This window comes from Rhinatrema bivittatum, chromosome 9 (assembly GCF_901001135.1).
Source record: "Rhinatrema bivittatum chromosome 9, aRhiBiv1.1, whole genome shotgun sequence".
Taxonomy (NCBI): Eukaryota; Metazoa; Chordata; class Amphibia; order Gymnophiona; family Rhinatrematidae; genus Rhinatrema; species Rhinatrema bivittatum.
In genome coordinates this window covers 168,922,441-168,949,608 of record NC_042623.1, presented here as the reverse complement: position 1 = coordinate 168,949,608, position 27,168 = coordinate 168,922,441, and the positions used below count along the sequence as shown (strand labels likewise).

At 43.5% G+C, this 27,168-nt stretch overlaps 1 protein-coding gene across 3 annotated transcripts in view; it reads right to left on the bottom strand.

Moving 5' to 3' along the window:
- The window catches only part of FARP2 (FERM, ARH/RhoGEF and pleckstrin domain protein 2), a 354,029-nt gene that overhangs the window by 31,858 nt on the left and 295,003 nt on the right, over positions 1 to 27,168 (bottom strand). For all 3 annotated transcript variants that reach the window (XR_003858526.1, XR_003858525.1, XM_029614957.1), the window contains exons 17-20: positions 23,681 to 23,762; positions 11,390 to 11,627; positions 9,185 to 9,315; positions 8,490 to 8,558 (exon numbers count right to left, since the gene is read on the bottom strand). Coding sequence is in view for 1 of the 3 variants with exons in the window: in XM_029614957.1 (XP_029470817.1) it covers positions 8,490 to 8,558; positions 9,185 to 9,315; positions 11,390 to 11,627; positions 23,681 to 23,762 (520 nt within the window). In the remaining 2 variants the exon portion in view is untranslated. The remainder of the gene's footprint in view (positions 1 to 8,489; positions 8,559 to 9,184; positions 9,316 to 11,389; positions 11,628 to 23,680; positions 23,763 to 27,168) is intronic.

The following is a 27,168-nucleotide window of genomic DNA, read 5'->3' as shown; positions in this document are numbered from 1 at the left end:
CCGAACTGCTCATCATTTCAACCGAACATTCCGACTCCTTGATTCAGCCCCTTCATTCAACCCAAATCTCTCATGCTAGAGACCTCGGAGTAATCATTGACAATCGCTTAAATTTAAAGAAATCCATTAACCATATGATAAAGGACGGTTTCTACAAACTGCAAGTCCTAAAAAGGCTCAAACCCCTCCTGTTTTTCCATGACTTCAGAACAGTCCTCCAAGCCACGCTCTTTGCCAAGATTGACTACTGCAACTCTCTCCTCCTGGGGCTTCCACTCTCCTCCACAAAACCATTACAGATGCTCCAGAATGCAGCAGCTAGAATCTTGTCTAATACAAACCGCAGAGATCACATCTCCCCCATCTTAAAAAACCTACATTGGCTGCCAATAAACTATAGAATCTTACATAAATCCCTCACCATAATCCACAAAACGATCCACAAACAACACCCGTTGGACCTCCAGTTCCCCCTCAAACTCCATTCCTCATCCAGACCTATCAGAGAATCATACAAAGGATCTCTCCATGTGCCTCCTAACAAAACCTCACGCCACACTGCAACCAAAGAACGAGCATTCTCGATAGCAGGACCCACTATTTGGAATAACTTACCGCCGGACCTAAGACAGGAACCCTGCCTACAAACATTTCGGAAAAAACTAAAAACCTGGCTATTTAGCCAAGCTTTCCCTTAATCTTTTCTCTTTCGGAACTCTACTTCTCAAGCCTTCCGGACAACTTACATAGCAAATCTCTTTAATCACAAGGGTTATCCCTCTGTCCTTCTCTTTCTTCTATTCCCAAGTTTGATCTCCTTGTTATATGTAACTTTTTTACCTCCACTAATTATTTTACTGTTAAACAGTTGATAAGAATGTTTACCCCTTTGTTCCATGTAAACCGATTTGATATGACTCCTGTCATGAAGGTCGGTATATAAAATGAATTAAATAAATAAAATAAAATAAATATTTCAAAACTGTCCACAATAAAAAAAATCTTGAAAAGAATGTCCTGCTGCAATACAGTAGGCAACATTGGGAACCCGCTCATCCCTGGTAGTGATCATACCTCAATCGGCATAAAAACTTCTGGATTTTCAAACTTAACACTGTGGGAATACACAGGATCAAATTGTACTCCCTGTGATATGTTGCTATTTTATATATTTTGTAATTAATAGCTCCGATCGACAGCTGACATTTCACGTGCTTTTTTTCCATTTTAAAATGACGGCAGTTGAGCGCAGATCTGCAACAGTTCGGTTTCATGAGACAGCAGACAGCAACAGCGGTGGTCTAAGCATAATATAACACATCGTGGAAGTAATTGAGGTTGCCCTATTTTTTGATAGAAGTGGTGGCTTTGTTGTGCTTGAAAATGATGGCTTTGGGGATTGTTTCATGAGCTTTATAATTAGGCACTTTTTATGTATTCTTTAGAACCCAGAAATGCATTAATGGGGATGGTGTGATTTGTTATGACCCATGAAGAAGGAAGTCTTTTCCGAAACATTGCAATGTCAGGTAGAAGAAGGTCTTTATAGAAGAAACCTCAGATCATCCACACTTGTGCTCTCGGAAACTGTTTCATTTTCCCAGAAGGTTATTCATGCGGATTTTATTACAACACAATTTGATGCTGCAAAGACTAAGATTTATGTGCAAAAGAAAAAATGCTTTAAAAATGATTTGGAAGGGGCAGAACCAAGATGGCTGCTGCATAGCAGACACATTTCAGCACAGCTCTTGCGAATTCTCGGTATATTTTTACTATTTTCACAGATATTTCTTTTCCTCAATGGGGAAACGGAAAGGAGCTGTTCGGCAGGGTAAGATGGGAAGTTCACTGGTTCCCCTCTGGCAAACATCATTGCTGAAGCGCGATTCACCTGGAGTTCGGTGATCGAAGCCGGCTTGGCCGGACCTGGGGATGCCAGCCAGTCAGCGGCAGATATATCTCTTAGCCCTGATCACCATTCCACTCCGTGCCCTCCCGCTGGACATGCTGCCTCAGTTGAGGCCTCGTTAGGAGCATCCGGGGAGCTAGAAGGCTCCATTTTTTCACCTGGCCCGACTTCTGCCATCTTGCTGGTGCAATTCCAGCATTTGGACGCCGAAGAAGGACCTCAAGGGGCACGGCTTACTGAGGAAAGTTCGGTCTTATTATCTCCCTTGACTAAGGATGCGAAAAAAGCAGGTTTGGCAGATATTGCTATATCTACTGGGACTCCTATAGTTTTTCCTAATCTCCCTGAATGTGCTAAGCCTGATGTTATCACTATGGACAATCTTTGGACTGTCTTAATGTCAGTCAATAAATCTCTCACCCCTTTAGTCTCCCTAACTACAGACCTATATAATAAATCTCAAACCTTTGAAATGCGGCTTGTATCTTTGGAACAGAAGGTGAATGAGGTGAAAACTACTATAGTAGAAATTCAAGATGTACAAGTTAATGTCAAAGTCTTGTCTTCTACCTCTCGTAAAATTGAGAATATTGAAAATTCTCTTAGATCTTCAAATTTGAGGATACTTAATTTGACTCAAATTCCTTTGAATGCACCCTCTGATCTTTTTTCTATGTATTTAAAAGAAGTTCTAAAAATTCCAGAGAAAGCACTTCCTCCTATAGAGAAGATCTTTTGTCTTCCAGCCAATAGAAGATCATTGGATAATAATGCTGTGGATGTTTCTTCTAATCTAACTGATTTTCTTGAAAATTCTGGAGACGAAACTGATTGATTGAGCTACATTACTAGTGTCATTTGTCTTTATGCAAGATCGCAATAATATTCTGTGTTTATATTTTCGTAATAAAGACTGTCTATTTGGAGGCCAGAAGATTTGGATTTTTCCAGATATAACTAAGGCAACACAAGAATGGAGAAAAGTTCTTAGCAATGAATGACTTAGGGCCTTATTTTCTAAATGTATCGCACGCGGTAAGGGACGTTTCGCACGTGAAATGTCCCTTTTCGCGTGCGATACCAAAATGTGGGCGGAGTCGGCCCCGGAAGAGGAGGAGTCGGGGCATCACCGGGGCCGACTCTGCGAAGCTGCCGCGGATGACGAAAAGGTAAGGCCCTTTTCGCGTCCTATTTTGCTCCCAATAGCTACACCTCCTAAGGTGGCGCTATTGGGTGTGAAACCGGCAGCGATCGCACCGCGACGGTGCGATCGCTGCCGGCTAGCGCAGGCCCGCCCCCCGTTTCGGCTCCCCGCCCCTCATTCCCTAAAGTATCGCAGGCCTGCGATACTTTAGAAAATGAGGCCCTTAGTTCTTTCCTTGGGAGCAACCTGTATTATTCGTTATCCCTGTAAATGTGTGATAACTCTTGATTCTACCAAATGTGTTTTCTTTGATCCTATCCAGTTACAATCTTTTTTGAAAGCTCGTTGGGGAATTCAGACCCTTCCTAATACGGATAGAGTAGATATTGTATAAATTGGTTTGTTTTTTCTGCTAAGCAGCTACCTTCCTGTTATTGAGTAAATTGCATATTGTCTTAAAGCCATTCCCCATGGCCCTTTCCTATATGTTCTTCTTCCCACAGATTGTGTCCTAAAGTGGCAATTGAATATTTTTCCTTTGGTTTGATTACTGTATAACATTTTTGTTTTCAATGTGCCAATATTTCCATATTGAATATCTTATGTATATTTGATTTGAAAATTATAAATAAAGAATTAAAAAATAAAAACTATTTGGAATCACATTTGAGAAATATGGCAACTCATTAATTGTTAGATGACCTATGATTTATTTATTTATAGATCACATACTCTAAAGTTTGGGACGGTTTACAAAGATACATCCATAAATGTCAGCATAATAAAAGAATAGTATACAGAAAATATAAAATACATAAATATAAAGTTACAAAGATAATATAAATATAAAATAAAAGACAAAGTAAAAATTACAACAGAAGTAAAATACATAAAAGTCTAAGACTGGAATTTGCATAATTATCTGAAGGCTTTCCTAAAAAAATATTTCAAAGCTTTCTTAAATTCTTTAGGCTTGGAAAGAAGTCTTAGTGAGTGTGGAATATTATTCCAGGTGATAGGGCCTGCAATCGAGAATGCACATTTTTGAGTAATTGCTAGTCTGGTGGATCTCGGAGATGGAACTTGAAGAGGTAATTGATTTTGTGACCTAAGATTGCGTGAAGGAATATATAAATGTAATGTAGAGGAAAGCCAACAATTTTTATTGTTATACATGAGGTTATGTATAATAGTCAGAATTTTATATTGAATGTGCCATTTTATTGGCAACCAATGCAAACTAAAAAGAACTGGAGAGATGTGTTCATGGAGCTTGGTGCTAGAAAGTAAATGGGCAGCTGAATTTTGTACCAGTTGAAGCTGCCAGAGTGTGGATTGCGACAAATCAGAATAAAGAGAACTGCAGTAGTCTAAACCTGCTAATATTAAAGATTGAAGAACTGTACGGAAGGCGGTATGGCCTAAGAGTGACTTGACATGTTTTAAAAGACAGTTTGTAGAATGATATATTAACTACAGATTGAATGTGAGAGTGCATGTTTAGTTTAGATCACAGTAGACTCCTAGATTGCATACATTGTTAGAGATGTTTATGTTATCTAATGAGATATGATTTGGAATATTATCAAAAGGAGGGTTGCCCAAAAACAATTTCAGTTTTAGTTAAATTTATGCAATAAACAAGTTTTAACTGAGGATAAACATAGCGTAATGAATTTGGTGTGGAGTTCCAATCCTGCCATGTGGGAAAGAAAAACTGAATATCGCCTGCGTATATTCGGTAAGAAACTCCTAACGTGGAAAGTAATTGACATATCAGGGAGAGATATATATTGAACAATGCTGCAGACAGAGACGACCCTTGGGGTACACCAGTGTTCAATGGAAACCGGGAGGAGGTAGCAGAATTTATATGAATTTGCTGAGTTCGATTTACCAAGTAGGATTTCAACCAAAGATAAACTGTACCAGATAGACCAATGCTAGAAAGTTGGGATAGAAAAATTTCATGATTAATAGTGTCAAAAGCAGCAGAAAGATCGAGAAAAATAGAAATGTAAGAGGCACCAGAATCAAAACCGCAGTATATGATATCAGTATTGGATAGAAGATGTGTTTTAGTACTGTGGTTAGGTCTGAACCCAAACTGATACTGATCGAGGATGGAATGTTGGTCAAGATAATCAGTAAGTTGTTTTAAGACTACGGGTTCAATGATTTTTGATAAAAATGGTAAGGCGGGGATAGGACGAAAGTTGTTATAGCCAGGATTAGTGTTAGCAGAATTCTTTGGTACTGGAGTGATTATGGCAGTTTTTAAGGAATCAGGAAAAGTCCCTGAGGATAAAGAGGAGTTAACAATAGGAGCAATAGGTAGGGCGATATCATCCTTAATGAGTTTAAGCAAAACAGTGGAACAGGGAGATAGCGGATAGTAGATGACTTCATTTTTTATATAATTTGAATAATTTCTGTGCTAGCTATGCTTTCAAAAGTTTCCCAGATATGAACTGGAGAAACATTGGGTATGTTTGATATAGTAGCAGAAAAAAGTACTAACTATTTTGAATCTTTAATTGAAAATGATTTTTAAAGGAATCACATAGTTCTTGAGAAGTACTAGCTTTGAGGTAATTGCATTTTGGATTGTATTGTCTAGTCATCAATTTAACGGTATTGAAGAGGACTTTGGGATTATTGTTGGTTTGTAAAATACAGTTTGAATAGTAGGATTTCTTTGTGTATTAACAAGTGTGCAATATTTCAACAGTTCGTGATGAAAGATTTAAGTTATTATTGGTTCTTTGCTTTTTCCAAGCATATTCTCGTTTACAGAGTTTTCTTTTTTGCAAAGCCAAGGTGTGGGTATACCAGAGAGCATATGAGGTTCTGATACGAGCAGGGCTGGTGCAAGGGTACTGGGCGCCCTCTGACTGGGTAAGCGCAACTAGGTATTTTGTGGATATGACAGTGGAAAACGTGTTGTTTCCCGAGTTGGATTTGAAGTTCATTCTGCATTCTGATAAGGCTCAGTTACCTTTCAATGTGGCATCTTATGTTTTGGTTAGGGCCAAGAGTGTGGCCTGGAGATTTTTAAGGCTTATTACTGGTGTTTCAGTGTCTGCATCTCCCTTGATTCCAATTTTGGGGAATCCTGCATTTCCGGCGGCATCATTATAACATGGCTATAAAAAAACTGATCAGTAGAGGCATGTTAACTTTGGGAGATTTACTGCTTCCAAACTCAGTAGTCATGGATTCCCTTGAGAACTGTATAAGCACAAAAGGGTTTGATAAGGATTTATTTTAATGTATCTCCTGAACTTAACATTAACCCCTCACACCATCCCAAACTTCTTAGTAAACCTGCAGTTATAAAACTAACATTCAAATAGCTGTTACAAAAGTAATGATCACAAATCAATAAAACAGCAGCCTTCTCTTTTATTTATTTATATTTCGTTTTTCAGCACTTCAAAGCAGATTACATTCAGGTATTTCCCTATCCCCACAGGGCTCACAATCTAAGTTTGTGCCTGAGGTCACAAGGAGCAGCAGTGGGATTTGAACCCCAGTTTCCCTGGTTCGTAGCCCTCTGCTCTATCTACCAGACGACTCCTCCAGATGTTTGGTGAGTCAGAAAAAGCGATCATTTTGTCAAGTTTCGGGGGAACTCACACACAGCAAGTTCAACCCATGACCAGCCAGGTACAGTGCATCATTGGAAGTCCTCAAAATAGTTTGTTAATTTTGATAGCCGCAAACTTCACAGGACTTATCTTATTAAATCACAGAGGTACCATTTCCCCAAAACTTCATAACAGTTTCAAAAGAGCTAGTGGCTTTCCCTTAACTCCACTGTGATCTAGACACACATTCCTTTTTCAATTCCTACTGCTTAACAAGGTAGAGATTACTAATCAGTTGGGTAGGGCAGCTTTCCCCAACCCTTTACAGAGTTGAGAAACATACCTAACTAGTCAGGTTTTGGGGATATCTGTAATGAATATGCATGAGACAGATCTGATTACATCGGAGACCCAGTGTTTGCAAATCTCTCTCATGCATATTCATTGTGGCAATTCTGAGAACCTGATTGGTTAGGTGTGCCTCCAGGAGAGGGTGGGAAACACTGGGGTAGGGTTATGGATCACATCCTTACAGACCTAAGGGTCACACTTCTGTCTGCTTATAGATTATAAATAGTGTTTTTAAATTTTAAAAAAGGTCTCCCAGCTTATGTGCGCTTTTTCACTTTGCCATAGGTGCTGAATTGCCTGGCTATGGCTCTACCTTGTCTTCAGGGGATCTAGAATATATTAAATCTATTACATTTGCTGCACTTTTTCTTTAGTGGCGTTTCCAAAGCTTTGTCTACTACTATCAAACATTTCTATAGCGCTACTTGCCCTATGCAGTACTGTACAAACAAGCCTACAATCTAACCAAGACAAAACACGTAGGTCAAGAGACTTGGGGGAGTTTCATACGGTTAAAAATTAGTTAAAGAGGCTGAAGGCAGACAATCAGTCTTAAGATTTAATAGCAGCCCCCCCAAAAAGCTGGGTTTTTAGATGAGATTTAAGCAAGCTGAGAGCGGGAGCATGACACACTAGCTTAGGAAGTCTATTCCAAGCACCTGGCACAGCCAGGTGGGAAGCACGGAGTCAGGCCTTGGTGGTAGAGGAGAAGGGCAGAGACAGACGTGACTTGTCTGATGAGCGGTGTGCACCTGGAGAAGCGTAGAGAGAGATAAGACAGGGGAGGTAGCGAGGAGCTGCAGAGTGAAGGCACTTGTAAGTTAAATTAACAGGTCTGTAGTTGCCCGGCTTCCTCCTTAGTCCCACTTTTGTGAAACTGGGCTACATCTGCTATCCTCCAGTTCCTCAGAACCCCTCCAGTTTTGAAAGATAAAACTAAACAGATTTGTAGGCAGTGCAGTCAGCACTATGAACTCTTTCAGCATCCCAACCTAGCGGGTATCCCATTGGGTCCCATGGTTACTCTCATTTGTGTAGTACTTTCACCACTGTAAATTGGATTGTGAACTTTTCAAATTCATTTATGCCTCTGTATTTTGTCCCAGCCATGTCATCTTCTCCTTCTTTTGTACAAACTAAGCAAAAGAACTTAATTACAATTTTTTGCCGGTCTCCCCTACTCACTAACCCCATGTTCTCGCTCTGTACCGAAGTGCATATGTCTCATAGCTTTATAGAAATGTAATAGTAGATCTTAACGCTTTGGTTTTTCAGCTCTCGTTTATAAGTCCCCAGAAGACTCTCTCTCCTTTTACTGATTTAGCAGTGTTCTCTTCCATGTCTGTCTTTGTCTAACCATCCTCCCTGCCTCTTTTTATCTTCCTATCCTCCTCTGCTTGTTCTTTATAAATGCTAGGAGAATGAGAAGAGTGGGGAAAAGGATAAACACAGGTGAGAGATGCTATGACAGTAAAAGGAGGAAAGCACTTACCAGAAAAAACATACGCTGCTGGAGGCCCTTCTTCGTCAGTTTGTAGAGACAGCCCTGCCGGATGAATTCCTACGGGACAGAGCAAGGGGCTTTAAACGTCTGGGTACAACGTGAAATGACTCTATTCTTGGAATGGGTGTTCATGTACTTGCCCCTTTACCCATACCACCATGCCATGCCAGGAACATCCCTAATGTACCTGGGCAGCAAAGACATGCATCAAGGTTAACCAAAGCCAAAAGACTGCCAGTTTCACCAGGACCTCAAGAGGTTAAATGGCACCTTTGGGTATTTTATTTATTTATTTATTTTAAAAGATTATTTAAAAAAAGAGTATTACATAGAACAGACCCAGATGGCAACTAAAAAGCATCAAGTGTCTGTGGATTGATCAGCGCCATTTTCGTCCTGCGACTGAATTAAGGGAAGTCCTACTCATCAAAATAATTTTCTTCTAAATAGTTCCAAAATACTAAAGCATATGGCAGGGAATGAATTATACAGCGAGATTACATTTCACTGCTTTCTTCTGCCCTCTCCCCCCTCCCCCCCCCTCCAGCCGAGGTCTCCCCAATAGCAAGAATAATGAGGTGGTTCACGGCAACAGAGGCCTTTATCTAGCATCCTTTTGGCTGATGGGGCATATTCTGCCTTGATCAAAGCAGTTTCTCTTAAAAGGGGCCTACATAACCCACCCGATGAGGAATAGTCAGGTTCTCAATCCCAATCAAGTCTCGCTGGAGCTCTGTCAGCTTCTGGAAGTTCTCCAGGAGGACCAAGCCACCCTGCAGCCGGGAGGCCATCTCTGTCACCTCATTAAGTGCACCTGTTGGGAGGAAACACAAAGCAGACAAGAAGAAGGATAAATGTAGCACTCAGCTACACTTCAGGGATCTGATTAATTAGCACTGGGTGATCATATTTGGCTGCAGAATTTTGACTATTATTTGTATTAGCATAATTAATATTTCAGTATCAGTCTCACTAATTATAACTGTTATAGGCCCTAAAACATCATTCAGAGGCAAATGTCAATTTCACCATCAAATCAGTACCAGTTTGTGCAAAACTCAACATTTCTGGGGACTTGTGAGACAGTCTAAAGCCATGATTGAATTCATTTATAGTTTAGTTGAAGAATTTCTACAATGAAAACTCAGAGCTATGAGAGTTTCAAGGTTACTTAATGGAGAAGCAAGGAGCTGCATGTGCTGGTGTGCACCATAGACAGCCAGATAACATGTGATGGGCAGTCACAAGCTCAACTCCCATGGCAGCAGCTACTCATGCCTTCATATGCCCGCTGCATTTAATCATCAACCATTGCATTTATAACATAGAAAGTAATGAATGTCAGTCTGTAAGGGGCAACTTTACAGAGGTAACACATACTCAACGTGATTTAAAAAATTCTTTATATTGCACTGGATTGTAACTTATTCTTCATCATCTCAGGCATCAGAAACATACTGTACCAGCAGTAAGGATATATGTGGCCATGCATTACTGCAATGGAGTCAATTTGACTTATAGGCTACAATGATTATAATTCTATGTTGCTTAGACAATAAAATCTATGTTTCAAAGAAAAAATCCAAACAGAATTTAAAGCAAACCAAGATCATCAAAATCCACTCTCTCTTTCCAATTCATTCCCAAAGTGAATGAGCATTTCAAGCCATAGGTTCATCCACTTAGAAGAAAAGTGATGACTGCTTCAGCCAAAGCGGTCATAGGTTAGGATTCCCTAAAATATGAGCAAATTATGCCTACAAGGCCCCTCAACCACCAGCCACAATTACAGAAACTCAGATAATCAAATCGCCCTTAGTGTCTTCTACATAATCAAATCCCTCCTGTCTAAAATTTATTAAAGACAAAAACTCTCCACTAGAAGGCATGACTTCAAACAAAATGATAGAAAAAAAAAGAAAAAAAAAAGAACCTCTGAAAACATTCCAAAAAATGGACCAAAATATTAAATAGAAAGGGTTGGTAGGCTGATCACCCCCCCCCCCAGGTCATCAAAACTGGTGTCTCCATATAATAATCTGCCAACCTCCTTCCAAAAATGTACTATTTAAAAAAAAAAATAAAATTTTTTTAAAGAAGTTAAAAACAGTCTATACTGCCTACCACAAAATGTGAGATAAAGCTTTTTTTAGAATGATCTCTTAACAATACTGCCTGTAACTATTATTTTTTATAAATCCACGACATTGAACACCACTTATAAAATTGCCTTACGGCCCTCCCAACGAGGCCACGTTTCAGATCTGGTCTTTCATCAGGGGAAATCTCTCCAGTAGAAAAGTATAGACACATTGTGAATCTCAACCATTTCAACCGGCATTACTCGCTCAGCAGCTCATTAAAAGCAGTTATGTTGCCAGCCTCATTAAGACACTACTAAGCATTCAGAAAGGTGTTCTTATATGAAAAATATGATCACAACATGAATAGCTGGACTGATCTTGGGAGGAGACTTAACTGTAACAGGGAGGCTCCAAAACTAACCCTCCTCACAGCTTTTCCCCCACAGTGGAGGTGCTCATGCTGCTGGCATTGTTCATTATCACTATCTGCCTCACCCACAACCTCTCTCTAACACTGGTATAATCAAGATGGCATCTGTTGAAGACAGTCCTGTCTCAAGTTCTATTTCAATTCTGCATCTGTGCCAATGCCATAACCCACTGCACCCTACTCCAATTCTTCCCACTGCTCCCTCCTACATCATCCCACCACTCCGCAGATATCATACCCCCCACCCTTTGCTGGCTTTTCTTTTTCCCCTACCACTACAAAACCTCTCCTGACCATCCCCTTCAGGTCTTCCCTATTCCTGGCTTAGTTTTGCTCCTGCAACCTCCTGACTCTCTTTCCAGCCTTCCACTCACTCTGGCAGTCACTGAAGTCATGGTGCTCTGGAGTATAGTGTCGGCAAAGTCTGGTCAGGATCAGCTTGTAATGCATCAGCCTCTGGATGGGTTTCAGTAGAAAGGTATTGAGGGGCAGGTAGCAAACCTTCTGCAACTCAAACTCCTTGTAGACTGCCTCCAGCCTCTTTAGCCGTCTTGTAGCTTTTTCCAGCTCCGTCAGCACCTCATTATGTTTCTTCAGGTAACCAGCAAAGTCCTGGGGACAGGAAGTCAGAAGACAGAAAAAAGACTTCAATGCACCAAATCTCATCTGAATGTAACAAAACTAGAGATTCCCATCAAAAAGATCACACTAGGATGGGAATTCAAGATAGTGTTGAGTAGAGAAGAGTGAAGGGGAGGATCTCCTCCCTGAATAATATTTTTCTTCTAAGTTACCAGTGTTATGGGCAAGCGTTAGGGGAGGGTTTACACTTATTTTCCGGCCCAAAACCTGCCTCTTCTATTCAGACAATATTGGATGTATTCCTTCGCCACACTGCAGAGGCATATGCCTCAGGATCTAAGGTTGATAGGGGAGGTGGAAGCCTCATTGAATCTTGAGGCATACAGCAATCTGGCGATCCCTGGAGATATTGCGCTTGTGCAGCAGCTAGTCACTGTAGCAGCTGCTGGTGTCTTTCAGGATGAGCAGAGCAAGCAGGCCTCTTGCAGCACAGAATCATTGTGAGAGGAAGGAATTCCTGTGAAACCCCAGCAACTGCAGTGGAAGTTGAGGCGATGTGGCCACAGCATGGTGGAGAGGAAGTCAGCCCTAATGTAGGAACTGGATCTGAGGTGAGATTCACCCTGACAGAATCACTGGAGAAAATAAGATGACAAACAAATATCCCAGTAGCAGCACCACAGGTTGTAATTCTGGAGACCCTATGGGTGGCCAGATAGTCTATGGTATAGTCATTATCGAAGCGGATGGACAAGGTACTTGAGGTTACCATGGAAATGAAAGAGCAAATCCAATGGCATGAACAGATGCAGACTGACCAGAGAGGCACCAGATCATGGGGATCCAAAACTGCAATGCTGCCCTTATTAAAGGTCAGTCGATGATCCATGATCATAAGTTGGAAGCCCTAGATAACCACGGAAGATGTTTCAATTGATGCTTTAACTTCCCAACGACCCTTTTGACTATCCCTGTAAATATGCTTAGGAGGTATTTTACTGAGGTCCTGAAAATCCCTGCAGAGACCATGCCCCCTTTCACCAGGGCTTTTTATTTAGATAAAGAAGGGTCAACTGAAAGGGGAAGGAGAGAAAGAAAAGGAGCATTTCTCCTTAGACAGTTTAAAATTGAACTGGAAGAAGCTCAGTCCAGTTAGGGCTGTTCAGTTTGGAGAAGAGATGACAGAGAGGATATGACAGAGGTCTACAAAGTCATGAAAGGACTTGACCACGTTAATGTAAATCAGTTATATAATCTCTCAGAAACTAGAAGGACTAGGGAACACTCCATGAAGTTAGCAAGTAGCTCATTTAAAACAAATCAAAGAAAATTCTTTTTCACTCAGCGTATAGTTAAGCTCTGGAATTCATTGCCAGAAGATTTGGTTACAGCAGTAAGTGTAACCGGGTTTAAAAAAGCTTTGAATATGTTCCTAGAGGAAAAATCCATAAACATATTAATTAATAAGCAATATTAGCTTGTGATTTACTTAATGTTTGAGTACTTGCCAGGTACTTTTGCCTGGATTGGCCACTGTTGGAAACTTGATGGACCCTTGGTCTGACCCAGTATGGCATATCTTATGTTCTTATCAAACCCCAAAGGAGTACAAGGAATTTATAGGTCCAGATACATAGTTTCAATTCAAGCAAAAATTTATTTTGAATAATCTCAATGCGGCAACTCCATTGCTCACAAGTCAAGCTGAATAAGTTCTCATTCAGGGTCCCCCGACACGGACCCCGTGTTTCGCCCGAAGGCTGCGTCGGGAGGGACAAGGCAATTTTTAAGAAACTTTAAATGCACAGAGGAATTCTTACAGCTGACACAGCAAGGAGAGCTGAACTGGACTTTGAAGTTCTTCTTTAGATATAAAGAGACTCCCTTTCTTGAGCATAAGATATGGGTTTCCCTGATTTGTGTAAAATGTTGCAGTAGAGACATAAGGAGTTTCTGCCTGTGCAGCAGAGAGCTACTTCTTTGAGAGTTCACTTTCTGCTTTTTGTCTTCCAAGTAAATGGAAATGGATATATATATCTGTCAAATTTACTAGCAAAAACTGCCTGGCATTGCTCGGATTGTCGTTTCCGTAACAGTTTAAATTTTAAAATAAAACAAAGTGAAAATGATAAACAGCAAGCATATATAAACTTAAGAAACTCTCCAAAAACTACTTTGACAATATATTACACCTTTCTTGTTGCTCAGCTCTAGGGAGCGCTAACTAGCAATTGTTATAAAAGATTAAAAAGCATCAGTTCCAATAGAGATCCCTGGGGCACTGCACTATTTATTGTCCTCCTGTGAGAGAACTGACCAATTAGTCTTGCTCTCTCGGCCCACCCATTTAGGAGTGAGGTTCACTCAGTCAGGCCTATGCAAAATTGGCACGTGTTAAACAAGCGCTCATGATTGAGAGCCTGTTCCCTTAACGCGCCCCTATCCACCTCTTCTGGGTGCCTGATTTAATATTTAAAATCGGGTGCTGCGGTAAAAAGGAGGCGCTAGGAGAAATTATGTACCCTTAGTGCCTCCTCGGCAGCGGGCGCCCAGGAGAAGTGGCAGTCAGGGTTAGGAAAAGGGACGCTCAGTTTCATTTACCTAACCTGTCCACACACACCGGTTAGGAAAATGGATGCTCGTTAATTGAGCATTTCCTTTCCTAACCTGACCGCTGGCACACTTTTTTTTTTTTAATTCTCCTATTTCGGTTCCTCTGACTTAATAATGTAATAACATTAAGTCAGAGGAACCAAAAAAAGGAAGAGGAAAGCAGTATTTTCTGCTTTTCTGTAATGTTTTTGGGCTTCTCAAAAATTAATGCCTGCTCCAGGCAAGCGTTAATTTTGCGGGTTAAAATGTGCGTGTCGGGCACACTTTTTTTTTTGGTTTTTTTTTTTTTTTTTTTTTTTAAATCGGGGGGAAATAGGTAACAGCCTTATCAAAATGAATTTACATGTCCATCAAGCCCAGCATCCTGTTTTCAACAGTAGCCAATCCAAGTCACAAGTACCTGGCATGTACCCAAACATTAAATAAACCTAAAGTTCTAGTGCTTATTAATTAATAGCAATTTATGGATTTTTCCTCTAGGAACTTATTCAAACCTTTTTTAAACCCAGTTCCACTAATTTTATTGACAAAAGGTACTTTATCTGGCGATACCTGAAGATGATGCTTTGTGTATATGTGTGTTAGTGGGAGTCTGTATGCATGCAGGCGTATCTGGGAGCCTGTGTGTGACTGGGTGCCTGCATGCCTCCATGTGTATCTGACCAAGCTTTGCAGACAGAGCATAGTCTTTGCACAGTGCTCCTTCCACTGTTCCAGGCGCCACCTGATGGCTAGAGGCACCTCATTGTGACTGACCGACTGACACAAGCCTTTTATATATAGGGATGAACCAAGTCAATTAAAGGGCTTTTTTCTAGAAGCTAAGTTAAAACCAGTGAGTCTGGTGGTAGAAATAGGGCCTGGACAAACACCTGGCTAGTACTCCTCTTGAATTAATTGATTTACTTGTGTGGTGTGAATTGCTTTTGCCTCTTAACTGTGCTCAGCATTTCTTTTCTTTTTAATTCCTATTTTCTTTTATGTTTAATATCAGCTTTCTATCCTTGCTTGGATTCTCTCATGTCAAATGTGGATGTGACAATGTATATACTGTACATATATTTTTCCTTTCCCTTTGCATTTAGATAATTGGTATTTTCTTATTTGATGGATTATCATAATGTTTTTCTTTATTTAAGCTTATTTTCTTGAATGTATATTAATGAAAATGAATGGATACATTTTAAAAAAGGGTTATTTTAAAGTAACATACAGGCTGATACAGAGTACAGAGAGCTCCGGTGGAGCGCACTGTTAACCCGCATTTGGATACGCGTTTGACACGCTAGCTTTACCCCTTATTCAGTAAGGGGTAATAGCGCGCCGAAAACGCACGTCCAACCCCCCTGAAACTAATAGCGCCCGCAACATGAAGGCAGAAAAAGACCAAATGGTCCATCCAGTCTGCCCAGCCTCCTTAATTTTAATTGTTAAAGTGTGTTTTGTGGTGTTAGAGTTTGGGTAAAACCTGGGCATTAGCTCATGGCATGTAGGTGTTCAGCATGGCACCTCGGTGCTTGGAGCAGTTATTCTTACATACATGATGCCAATATGGATCCCGGGATGCTTGTTCTGAACACTTGGGCTCTTGGCCTAGGTCACTTACTTGCAACCAGAACCCCAAACCCACAGAAACAAAATCCAAATTTTCTGCTTCAGGTTTTACCCAATCTATGTATTGTGATATGTTTCAATAGAAAATATGCAACTATTTAAAGTTTTTATGTTTGTAGATGATGAAAAGAGATACATAAAAAAAGCACATCACCCTGGATCACTAATTTGATACACAGAGCCCCCGAAGAAACACAAAATAGAAAATGTGCTCTGGTTTTGACTGTCCACAATGCCAAAGTCACCAGTAATTCAATTCTAGATACAACTGAAATGCAGGCAGCGCAGCATGCTCCTATAAATGAACATGTACCCCCCTTTCATACCACCCCTCCAGCCACACACACACAAAATATTTTAGGGGTTAAATATTTTGTAGGTTTTAAGCAGAAACACCATGAATATAACCAACTATCTTAAAGATAGATGGATAAGTTTATCCGGCTAACATTAAGACTACTCTACAACACGATGCAATTTAGATATAGTTGCAATAGAAAAGGTACAGAGAAGGGCGACCAAAATGATAAAGGGGATAGAACAGTTCTCCTTTGAGGAAAGGCTGAAGAGGTTAGGGCTGCTCAGCTTGAAGAAGAGATGGCTGAGAGGGGATATGATAGAGGTCTTTAAAATCATGAGAGGTCTTGAATGAGTAGATGTGAATAGGAAAATTAGTTCATACCTGTTAATTTTCGTTCCTGTAGTACCACGGATCAGTCCAAACCGTGGGTTGAGCCTCCTGTCCAGCAGATGGAGACAGACCAAAACTGAAAGGATATCCTATATCAGGACAGAGCCTACCCTGCAGCCCTTCAGTATAAACATTGTCAAAGCAGAAAAAAAACACCAATAACAGGATCAAGCAAGTAACTATAAAACTCAATTGAGCAACTCAACAACTTTTTAAGGAACTCTTGCATATATTTGGTCACCAAAACTAAAGCTTCCGGTGTACTGAAGAGAAGAATACAATACTGACTTCTGAAAATCTGCAAGAAAAGAAGCTTCAATGGACGACATGAAAGAATAAACAGGGAAGGGCGTCTGGACTGATCTGTGGTACTACAGGAACGAAAATTAACAGGAAAGAACTAATTTTCCTTTCCCTGTACGTACCCGGATCAGTCCAGACCATGGGATGTACCAAAGCTTCCCTAAACCGGGTGGGACTGAGACAGTCCCACTCGAAGCACTTGCCTACCAAAAGAACCAAAGACTGGTGCTTGCACATCCAGGCGGTAGTGTCAAGCAAACGTATGCAGGGACGTCCAGGTAGCGGCCCTGCAGATTTCTTGCGGAGAAACAGATTGATTCTCCTCCCAGGAAGTAGCTTGAGAATGCAGCGAATGAGCCTTTAGGCCCTCAGGAACCGCCTGAGGGCCTAAAGGACAAAGATAGGCCAAGGAAACTGCCTCCTTTAACCACCGAGCAATGGTAGCCTTAGAGGCCGGTTTGCCCTGATTTGGACCACTCCAGAGGACAAAGAGATGATCCGATACCTGAAGGTCGTTGGTAATCTGGAGGTACCGGAGTAAAACGCGTTTAACCAAGTCGGCGAAGGTCGCCCCCAGCGGTCCCCGCAACCTCCTCTGGAGAGAATGCTGGGAGCTCTACCGACTGGTCGACATAGAAGACGGCAAGAAAGAAAGCACAGTTTTGAGAGAGACTCCGGAATCGGAAAACAGCAAAAAGGGTTCCCGACAAGACAACGTTTGGATCTCCAAAACTTGCCGAGCAGAACAGATAGAGACGAGAAAAACCGCCTTGAGCGTGAGATCTTTCACCGTAGCCCGACGGAGGGGCTCGAACGGAGCAGTACAGAGAGCCCAAAGGACGAGATTAAGACTCCACAACGGACAAGTGGAGCAAATGAATGGCCTCAGGTGCTTGACGCCTTTCAAGAACCGAATCACATCCGGGTGAGCCGCCAAGGGATGACCGTCGACTATGGAGAAGGACTCCGAGAGCGGATACTTGTATGCGCAAAGAACCAAAGGAGAGACCCTTAGAGAGACCCTTCTGGAGGAAAGAAAGTACCAACGAAATCGGAGCGTGCCGGAACACCCGATTCCGCACAGATGGTCTCAAAAACTTTCCAAATGCGTACACATAAGCCAGCGAAGTGGACTGCTTGCGAGCCCGCATAAGAGTGGAGATAACGGAGACGTCTGATCCTCAGACGTCTCCGTTCAAAAGCCAGGCTGCTAGACAAAAGCGATCAGCCTGGTCGAAAAATACAGACCCCTGCTAAAGCAGGCGAGGAAGACGGCCGAGCCGAAGAGGCCTGTCCATTGCCAGGTTGACTTGGTCCGTGAGCCACGGTCTGGGAGGCCATTTGGGTGCTACCAGAACCACTGGCCCTTGGTGGAGTTCTATTCTTCGGAAAACTTTTCCCACCAGAGGCCACGGAGGGAACACGTAGAGAAGGACATCTGTGGGCCAGGGGAGATCTAGAGCATCCACGCCCTCCGAACAGTGTTCCCTCCAGCAGCGGAAGAACCTGTTGGCCTTGGCATTGCGCAAGGTCGCCATGAGGTCCAGGTGAGGGGGACCCCACCTGACGATGATCAAATCCATGGCTTCGTCCGAGAGTTCCCACTCTCCCAGATCGAGAGACTGGTGACTAAGGAAATCGGCCTGTACATTCTCTTTGCCCACTATATGGGAGGCCGCCAGGCAATCCAGATGATGCTCCGCCCAGGCAAAGAGAAAGCTGCCTTCTAGAGCCAACAGGTGACTGCGAGTGCCCCCCTGGCGGTTGATATAAGCAACCGTGGTGGAGTTGTCAGATAGGACCCTCACCGCCTTGTCGCAGATTAAGGGTAGAAACTCCTGTAGCGCCAGATGCACCGCTCGGGCCTCCAGCCGATTGATGTGTCACCAAGCCTGAACCGGAGACCAAATCCCCTGCATGTAACGGGACTGGTAGGTACTGCTCCCCAGCCAGACTGGCATCCGTGGTCACTACTATCCACTGTGGAGTCTGAAGAAGCATTCCCCGGAGAAGATGAGAAAGCGAAAGCCACCCCCTGCAAGGCGGTGATGGTAGAGACCTAAAGCGGGAGAACCATGTGAAACTGCTCAGACACCAGCTGCCAATGGGATAGCAAAGCTCTCTGTAATGGACGCATATGCACAAATGCCCAGGGGACTAGGTCGATGGTGGAGGCCATTGAGCCCAGAACTTGGAGGTAGTCCCACGCTGTTGGGAGAGGGAGCGAGAGAAGGTTCCGCACCTGATCGATAAGTTTGAGAGCTTGAGCGCGAGGCAGGGATACCTTGCTGATCCGAGTATTGAAGCAGGCCCCCAAAAATTCCAACACCTGGGAAGGCTGGAGATTGCTTTTGGGAAAATTGGCTATCCACTCCAGGGAAGAGAGGAGAGCTAGAACCTGATCTACCGCCTGTCGGCAGTGTCTCTCCAACTTGGCTCGCACGAGCCAGTCGTCCAGGTAGAGGTGGACTAGGACTCCTCGGCGGAGGGCAGCCATCACCACCACCATGACCTTGGTGAAGGTGCGTGGTGTGGTGGCGAGGCCAAAGGGCAATGCCCGAAACTGAAAATCCCGGTTGAGGATGTGAAAGCGAAGATACGTCTGGTAATCGTGGCGAATCGGAACGTGGAAGTAGGCCTCCGTCAAATCGAGAGAGGCGAGGAACTCGCCGGGGTGGACCACCGTGATGACCGCCCTCAAGGTCTCCATGCGAAAATGTGGGATCTTGAGGGCCTGGTTGACCATGTCGAGGTCCAAGATCGGACGAAAGGCACCGTCCTTCTTGGGCAACACGAAGTAAATGGAATAATGGCTGGCGCAGAGTTCCTGCTGCAGAACTGGACAATGGCGTCCAGACTCTGGAGCCTGGAAAGTGTTTGGTCCACCACCTCCCGCTTGAGATGGCTGCAAGGAGAGACAACGAAGAGGTCCTGCAGGTCTCAAGCAAATTCTAAAGCGTAACCGTCTCGGACAATCTCGAGAACCCACTGGTCAGACGTGATTTTGACCCACTCCTCTAAGAACAGGGAGAGACGACCACCCAGATAGGGGACCGAGGAATGGGTCAACCGAATTTCATTGTGAAGCGGGCTTTGGGGTGGTGCGCTGAAAGGCCCCCCTCGCAGAAGGGCCTGCGCCCACGAAAAGGCCGGGACCAATAAGACTGGGAAGAATAACCTCTAGAGGAGCCACCGTGCCCACTAGGCGTATATCTCCGTTGACCCCGGAATAGAGGACAGGAGGGCGTAAACGACCTAGATTGTTTCGGACGGTCCTCAGACAGCTTATGAACCTTGTTTTCCCCCAAGGAATTAATAAGCTGCTCAAGGTCCTCTCCAAAAAGCAACTTGCCCTTGAAAGGCAACGTGCCCAAGCGCCTTGGATGACGGGTCCGCTGACCAATTGCGCAACCAGAGGAGCCTTCTGGCGGAAACCGCTGAGACCATCGCTTTCGCCTGGATACGGAGGAGGTCATACAGCACATCTGCCCCATACGCGATGATGCCTTCCAACCATTCAGCCTGCTCCGCCTCTGCAGACGGGAGGTCCTGGGTGTCGAGCAGTTGTTGAACCCACCTAAGACCTGCCCGCTGCATGAGGCTGCTGCAAATCGTCGCACAGACCCCCAAAACCAGAACCTCGAAGATGCGTTTTAAATAGGCTTCAAGCTTACGATCTTGTACGTCCTTCAGGGCCATGGTCTCCACTACTGGAATAGTAGTGTGTTTGGTGACCGCAGAGACAGAAGAATCTACTGTGGGAATTCGCAGCATGTCCAAGCAATCCTCCAGGAGGGGGTAGAGCTTGTCCATAGCCCTCCCAACATGTAGCCCCGCTTCAGGAGCTTCCCATTCCCGAGGAGCAACAATTTGTGCAAAGGATAGAAGGGAAAGGCACTTGCAGGAGCCCTGAGTCCAGCCAGGACCGGGTCCATATCTTTGGGCAGCGAAGCCGTCAGCGTATCCGCAGGGAGCCCCTCAATTCCCAGCTCCTGGAGTACAAAGGGAATGAGGGGTTCCAATTCCTCCCTCTGAAACATGCAGAGGACCCGAGGGTCATCCCCCTCCAGGGGGGGGGGGGGGGGGAGCACCCCTGCTAAATCCATGGTGGGATCCGGATTTGGAGTAACAGAGGCGCCAGAGGGTCAGGGATGGGAGGTATCCCCGGGACCACCCACACCCTAACGGGCCCCTGTGGCTCCGGGGTCGGGAGAATGGGCGGCGGAGTCAGTTGTGGGATTTTCGCTGGAAGGGGACCTGGGGAAGGGTCCTCCTCCTACTGCAAGCTGGCCAAATAAGATTTGTGCAGGAGGAGCACAAATTCCAAAGAAAAACAGGACCTAGCCTTGCTGGAGGGGGGAGGGGGGTCAGGGACCTCATCCCGAGGCAGCATGGGGCTCAAAACGGGGGGAAACTGAAAAATTTGGGTCCTCAGCCCCTGGCAGCCCCAAATCGGGAGCTGCCAAAATTCCCAAGATGGCCACCGTTCCCGCGGTTTGCCGACCCGGGAACGGCCGTGCCATGCAGAGGGAAGTGCGACCGCGGACTAAATTTGGCAGCGCTGCCGAGGAGGGACCCTCCTCACCCGGCAGACATGCTGAACAGAGCCCCTCGCGCGATAGGCATGACGAGGGCTCACCACAAGCAGTGCAGGAGCTAAGACGCGGCATCCCCACTGAAGAGGAGCTGCGATCTGCAAACACAAACAGCTGAGAGAAAAAAAAGCTTTTCGGCTGCCGGTACAAGCGGAGGCAGAAGAGTGAACCCTGCACGCTCCTCTGGGTCTGGCTGCCGGCTTGTGGATTTAAGGTCGCTAAAACTTTTCCCCTTTTAGTAATTCTGTTTTATTTTATTTTTTTTTTTTTAAACTGAGAGGAAGTGAAAACTTCCCAGGACAGAGGGGAAAAAAAGAGAAGCACTGAGCCCTCAAGGCAGCCAGAGGGGGGGGTGGGAGTGGTGAGTGACTGGACCACCAGTATCAATCCCCCACACCGAGGAAGCAAACTCAGACCTAGGCTATGCCATGCACAAGGGGCCAAGCCCCCCTAAGTCCGGCAAGAGCCAGGAGACTGAAGCGTCTCCTGTGAAAAAGGAAGAGTCCGACACAAACAAAATTAAAAGATATATATATATATATATATATATATATATTTTTTTTTTTTTTTTTAAGACTGAAACAATATTAGAAATAAGTTACTACTTGCTTGATCCGAAAGGGAAAGAAAATAACAGGAAAACAAGGGCTGACTAGCCAAGATCAGGAGACCGCAGGGTGAGCTGATCCATCTGCTGGAGACAGACAAATACTGAAGGGCTGCAGGGTAGGCTCTGTCCTGATATAGGATATCCTTTCAGTTTTGGTCTGTCTCCATCTGCTGGACAGGAGGCTCAACCCACAGTCTGGACTGATCTGGGTACGTACAGGGAACGGTTATTTACAGTTTCAGATAATAGAAGGACTAGGGGGCACTCCATGAAGTTACCAAGTAGCACATTTAAGACTAATTGGAGAAAATTATTTCACTCAACGCACAATTAAGCTCTGGAATTTGTTGCCAGAGGAAAGTGGTTAGTGCAGTTAGTGTAGCTGGGTTTAAAAAAGGTTTGGATAAGTTCTTGGAGGAGAAGTCTATTAACTGCTTTTAATCAAGTTGACTTAGGGAATGGTCTCTGCTATTACTGGCATTAGTAGCATGGGATCTTCTAAGTGTTTGGGTACTTGCCAGGCTCTTGTGGCCTAGTTTGGCCTCTGTTGGGCGCAATGGACCCTTGGTCTGACCCAGCATGACAATTTCTTTCGTTCTTATGTTATCCGGCTAACTCTGAATACTGGAGTTAGACAAATAACTTATCTGGCTAACTTTACTCTACCTAGAAATGCCCCCAGAACACCCCTACATTATCTGGCTAAATTTTAGTTGGATAATGATATATCTGGCTATAATGTAGCTGGACAAGTACCCAAAATATTTACAAGTCGGCATTTAGCCAGACAATTCACAAGTTATCCAACTAAATGCCGCTGAATATAGACCCCAGTATATTCTCTGCCAGTTTTCAGAAAGGAAGAGAGAGAATGGAGACTGTATTATTGCCTTTAAATCCAGTTGATCTCTCTTCTGTGTGATATCAGGCAGTTGAGCAAGATGTTACTGCAGCATGCACAGGGCCAGTTTCTGCCCTGTGCATGCTGGAGTAACACTGCCACTGGAACACTGATGTGAGACATTGAATAAGATTCGCCATTCCTCTTAGGCACCAGACCATGTGAGCTAATGAACAATACAGCAACAATACAGCTAATGAACAATACACAATTAAAACCTTGTGTACAAGGTTTTCTACATGCTGTAATGCCATGCAATTAGTACCATGTACTTTGTAAGGCACTTGTTAAATAAAAATGCTAAAAGTTACGACATGCTCAAATAAAGGTGGTACTGACCTGCACTTACAGAATTTCATTTGTTGAGGGTAAAGGTGTTGGCACGGCCTTTTCTAGCCAGAGATAAGCCTCCTCCAGGGACTTCCAAGGGAGTGAAGTCTGACAAGAGGGCTTGGCCTCTCTTATGGAGGTCATAAAGAAGGTGGGCTGGCTAAAAAAAAAACTGCTTTGAGGCAACTCAATCTATGGCACTCCCGAGGCCACATTTGTTCTGCTCATGGACTCACCACATTCCTTCCAGAACATATTTGGAGAGGAACCAAAACACACTGTGCGAAGCTGGCACCCAAAATATTCCTTTTATTATTACAATAGTGTGCAGCTTAAAATTACATGCAAGGAGTATCATTTGACTGGTACATCCCAAAGAAGGTATAGATGGTGAGAATCCCAGAGTTTATAAATTGGATCTCCTACCTTCAGTGTATGCATGTTGTGGAGCATAATATCACCAATCCGCTGGCAATCTCCTTTTATATGGGCGTTGGAGCGTCCTTCCCTGAAACAGACACACAAAGGCACATCTGCAAAAGGCGACAGGAACACTTTTGGTCCTTCAACCATAGCTGCAGCTTTGTACTTCCAAAGGTAACAACTGAGGAAAGAGTCCTGAAGCCTCAAATTATTACCTGGATAGCTACATGTTATAATGTAACACACTAACTCAGTGGTACCCAAACCACTCCTCGAGACCCACTTAGCTACTCTGAGGTCAATATTCAAAGGCATACAGCTGGATAACACAGTGGCGTACAGAGTGTCTCTGGGGCCTGGGAGCCCAATGCATTTGTGTGCCTCTCCAGCACCCCCCCCCCAACCCCCATCCTTCTTGTACTAATGCTTAAGGTCACAGAAAATCAGTGTGTGGGGGCGGGGGCACAAGCCAAAATGATATTTCTTTATATCACACCCACCTCCATAGCTTGGCCCCCCCTGCTTTAAAACTGGCTATAAAAAAGTCTTAATAAGAAAGTCCACAGAGTCTTCTCTCTCACCCTTCTTGACCAGATTTTTCAACTGGTTTGAGTGGCCCCATTTTTCAGGGATGGGCTTCAGAGGGGATTCGTAATCTGGCTCATTTGGTGGATTCTGACTCTTCCTGCCTACATTCCTTTGAGCAGTTGTGGGAGGATCAGGATATACCGAAACACTTTTTTGCCTACCTACAAGCCCATCATTTCTGCCTTAGCCTCTCTAAGAGCAATATCTCCCTTATTGTTCCCACAGATGAGGAAAGCTTTCTGGAGACTCCGCCCAAGTTTAATAAAATTTCTATTTAGTCAAGGCAGCTGATTTCTGCATTACCTACTCCTCACATGACTCGCTTAGCTGAAAAAATGGAGTGTGGACCTTAGCACAGAGGTCTCCTCGGACTTGCTATCACGTACCTTCCTGGTGATTTCTAGGCATTATCTAGCTGCCATCATGAGGGAAATCCAGTTTAAGAACCTACTCAGAGTATTCATTACCAGGGTACGGGGTGTCTAGATGAAACTACGGGATTCTGACACGTGTTTGAAGTGTAAAACAGCCCCAGGAGACTTCTGTCACATGTCTACAGGATATTATAAGCTTCAGCCTTTCTGGAACCAGATTATGGCTTACCTGTTGGGGTTGTCCCGTTTCTTGGTCAAGGATCTCTGTATACGTCTATTTCTGGGATAAAGGGTGCCCAATACCTCAAGAGGGGAAGAAAGTTTCTTGCTGTGGCCACTCTCATGGCTAAAAAGGCTATTTTAATTTGGAAAATGGAGGAGGCACCTTCATATGCTCAGTGGAAAGAACCGATGCACCATACTGCGCAGTTAGAACTACTCCGGAAAAGGAACATAGCTACTCAGAAATTGTCTAGCTTCTTGAAGGTTATTTCTCCCTTTGGGATAAAGTACTTCTGGTTCAGTGATATTTACATCTGGGCCTGGGCATTTTCGTGCTCTGTGTGTTCTAAGAAGTTGTGGGCTGTCCTCAGTGGGTGTGTGATTGTATGTTTTGGGTTTTTTTTGGAACGTGTGCGTTTGTGAGTCTGAATGATAGTTCATATGTAGGGGGTGTCCGCTTTTAGTGGACAGGGGAAAATGTTGAAAAGATAGGTCATTCTATTTGTATTGTTAGTCAAAAGGATTTGTCATGGTTGCTTCTGCTACTGCATTTTGTTTTTTAAATAAATGCCCAATAAAGACGAATTAAAAAAAAAAAGAAGAAAAGCTCCTCTCTCCTCCGATGCTTCCTCAGATGCTTAATCAAAATTACCACACTACTTCTAACCCCCCACCCCCAAGGGGACTTCAGGGATACCATTCAGAGCCAGCCTCAAGAGGAGGTGGTGCTGCCTAGAAATGGTCTCTCCCACTAAGTTGGAAAACTTATGGCAGGGATCTAAGGCCATTAGTGGGCGACCAGAGGATGCCTTCAAGCCCCCCCTCTCCTTTTTTTTTTTTTTTTTTTAACATATTGGCTGGGTGTATGGGAATCGGGCCATAGGCCCACGCGTCATGCTTTTTCTTTAATTGTATACTGTCAGAACTTAACCGGCTATATTCTTTTTAATATAGCCAGTTAAGTCTAAAGTTATCTGGCCACCTTTAGATGTGTAACTTTAAACCTAGTCAGAAGATAGCTTTACTCAGTGGACAGTTTATCTTGCTGAATATCCAGGATAACTTATTCTGCTACATTTTTTAATACTGGCTTCTCTGTTTTCAGGATATCATTAATGACTATGCACGAGATACTTTTGTAGACATCAAACAAAGCATGGAAATACCTCATGCACATTCAAGATGTCCTGAAATTCAGAAAGGGCTCACAGATTCTTGTTCATGACACTTTTGCACCTTGCTCAACCTGAGAACTGGCACCACAGTTCACAGAGGGAGGCCAAGAAGATCCTGATCTGAGAAAATGAACAACTCCAGCTCTTCATCAACCTGCGAAGTTCTTCCATCTTCAAGGCTCTGTTCCTCTGGGACCTCTGTGACATCCAACCACAGTCACAGTTAGGAAAAATAATCCTAAGGATACACTTTGCTAGGTTTCATATTAGAAGTCACCACCCAGGAAAAGGATCTTGGTGTCACTGTGGACAATACATTGAAATCCTCAGCTCTGGGTGCAGTGGTCAAGAAAGTAGAACGTCAGGAATCATTTGTAAAGGAACGGAAAATAAAACTGAGAATATCATTGTCTCTATATCAATCCATGCTGCGACTGCACCTTGAATACCATGTGAAGTTCTGGTTGCCACATCAAAGTGGAACTAGAACATATGCAGAGAAAGGCAACAAAAGTGATAAAGAATGGAATGGCTCCCTTATAAAGAAAAGCTAAATAACTTGAGATTCTTCAGCGTGGAGGTTTATAAAATCATGAGTGGGGTGAAAGTGGTTAATAGAGTATTGGTTCTTTATTCTTTGACAGTCTCAGGGACACTCCATAAAACTAGTAACTAAAAAACTTGAAACAAATTAAAGAAAGCATTTTTGTCACTCCATGCACAATCACGATGTGGAATTTGTTTCCAGAAGACGTGATCAAGGCATCCAGCATAGCTGGGTTTAAAAAGGGTTTGCTTAAGTTTCTTGAGGAAAAGTCCATAAATTATTATTCAGCCAGGTAGATTTGAGAAAACCACCACTTATCCCAGGGAAGTGAGCAACTAGGAATGGATCTAATCTTTGGGATCTGCTGAGTACTTCCTAGTGACCTGGACAAGCCACTGTTGGAAACAGGACATGGGGAAATCAATGGACTCTTGGTCTGACCCAACACAGCACATCCTATGTTCTTAAATTTAGCTCTAGCATGACAAGAGAGTTTTCAAGAGAGTCAGAGCAAAAGACACAGAACTGTAATACCAATAAATAAAATAAATAATTACAGCTGCATAAACTAAGATAGAAGGAGAT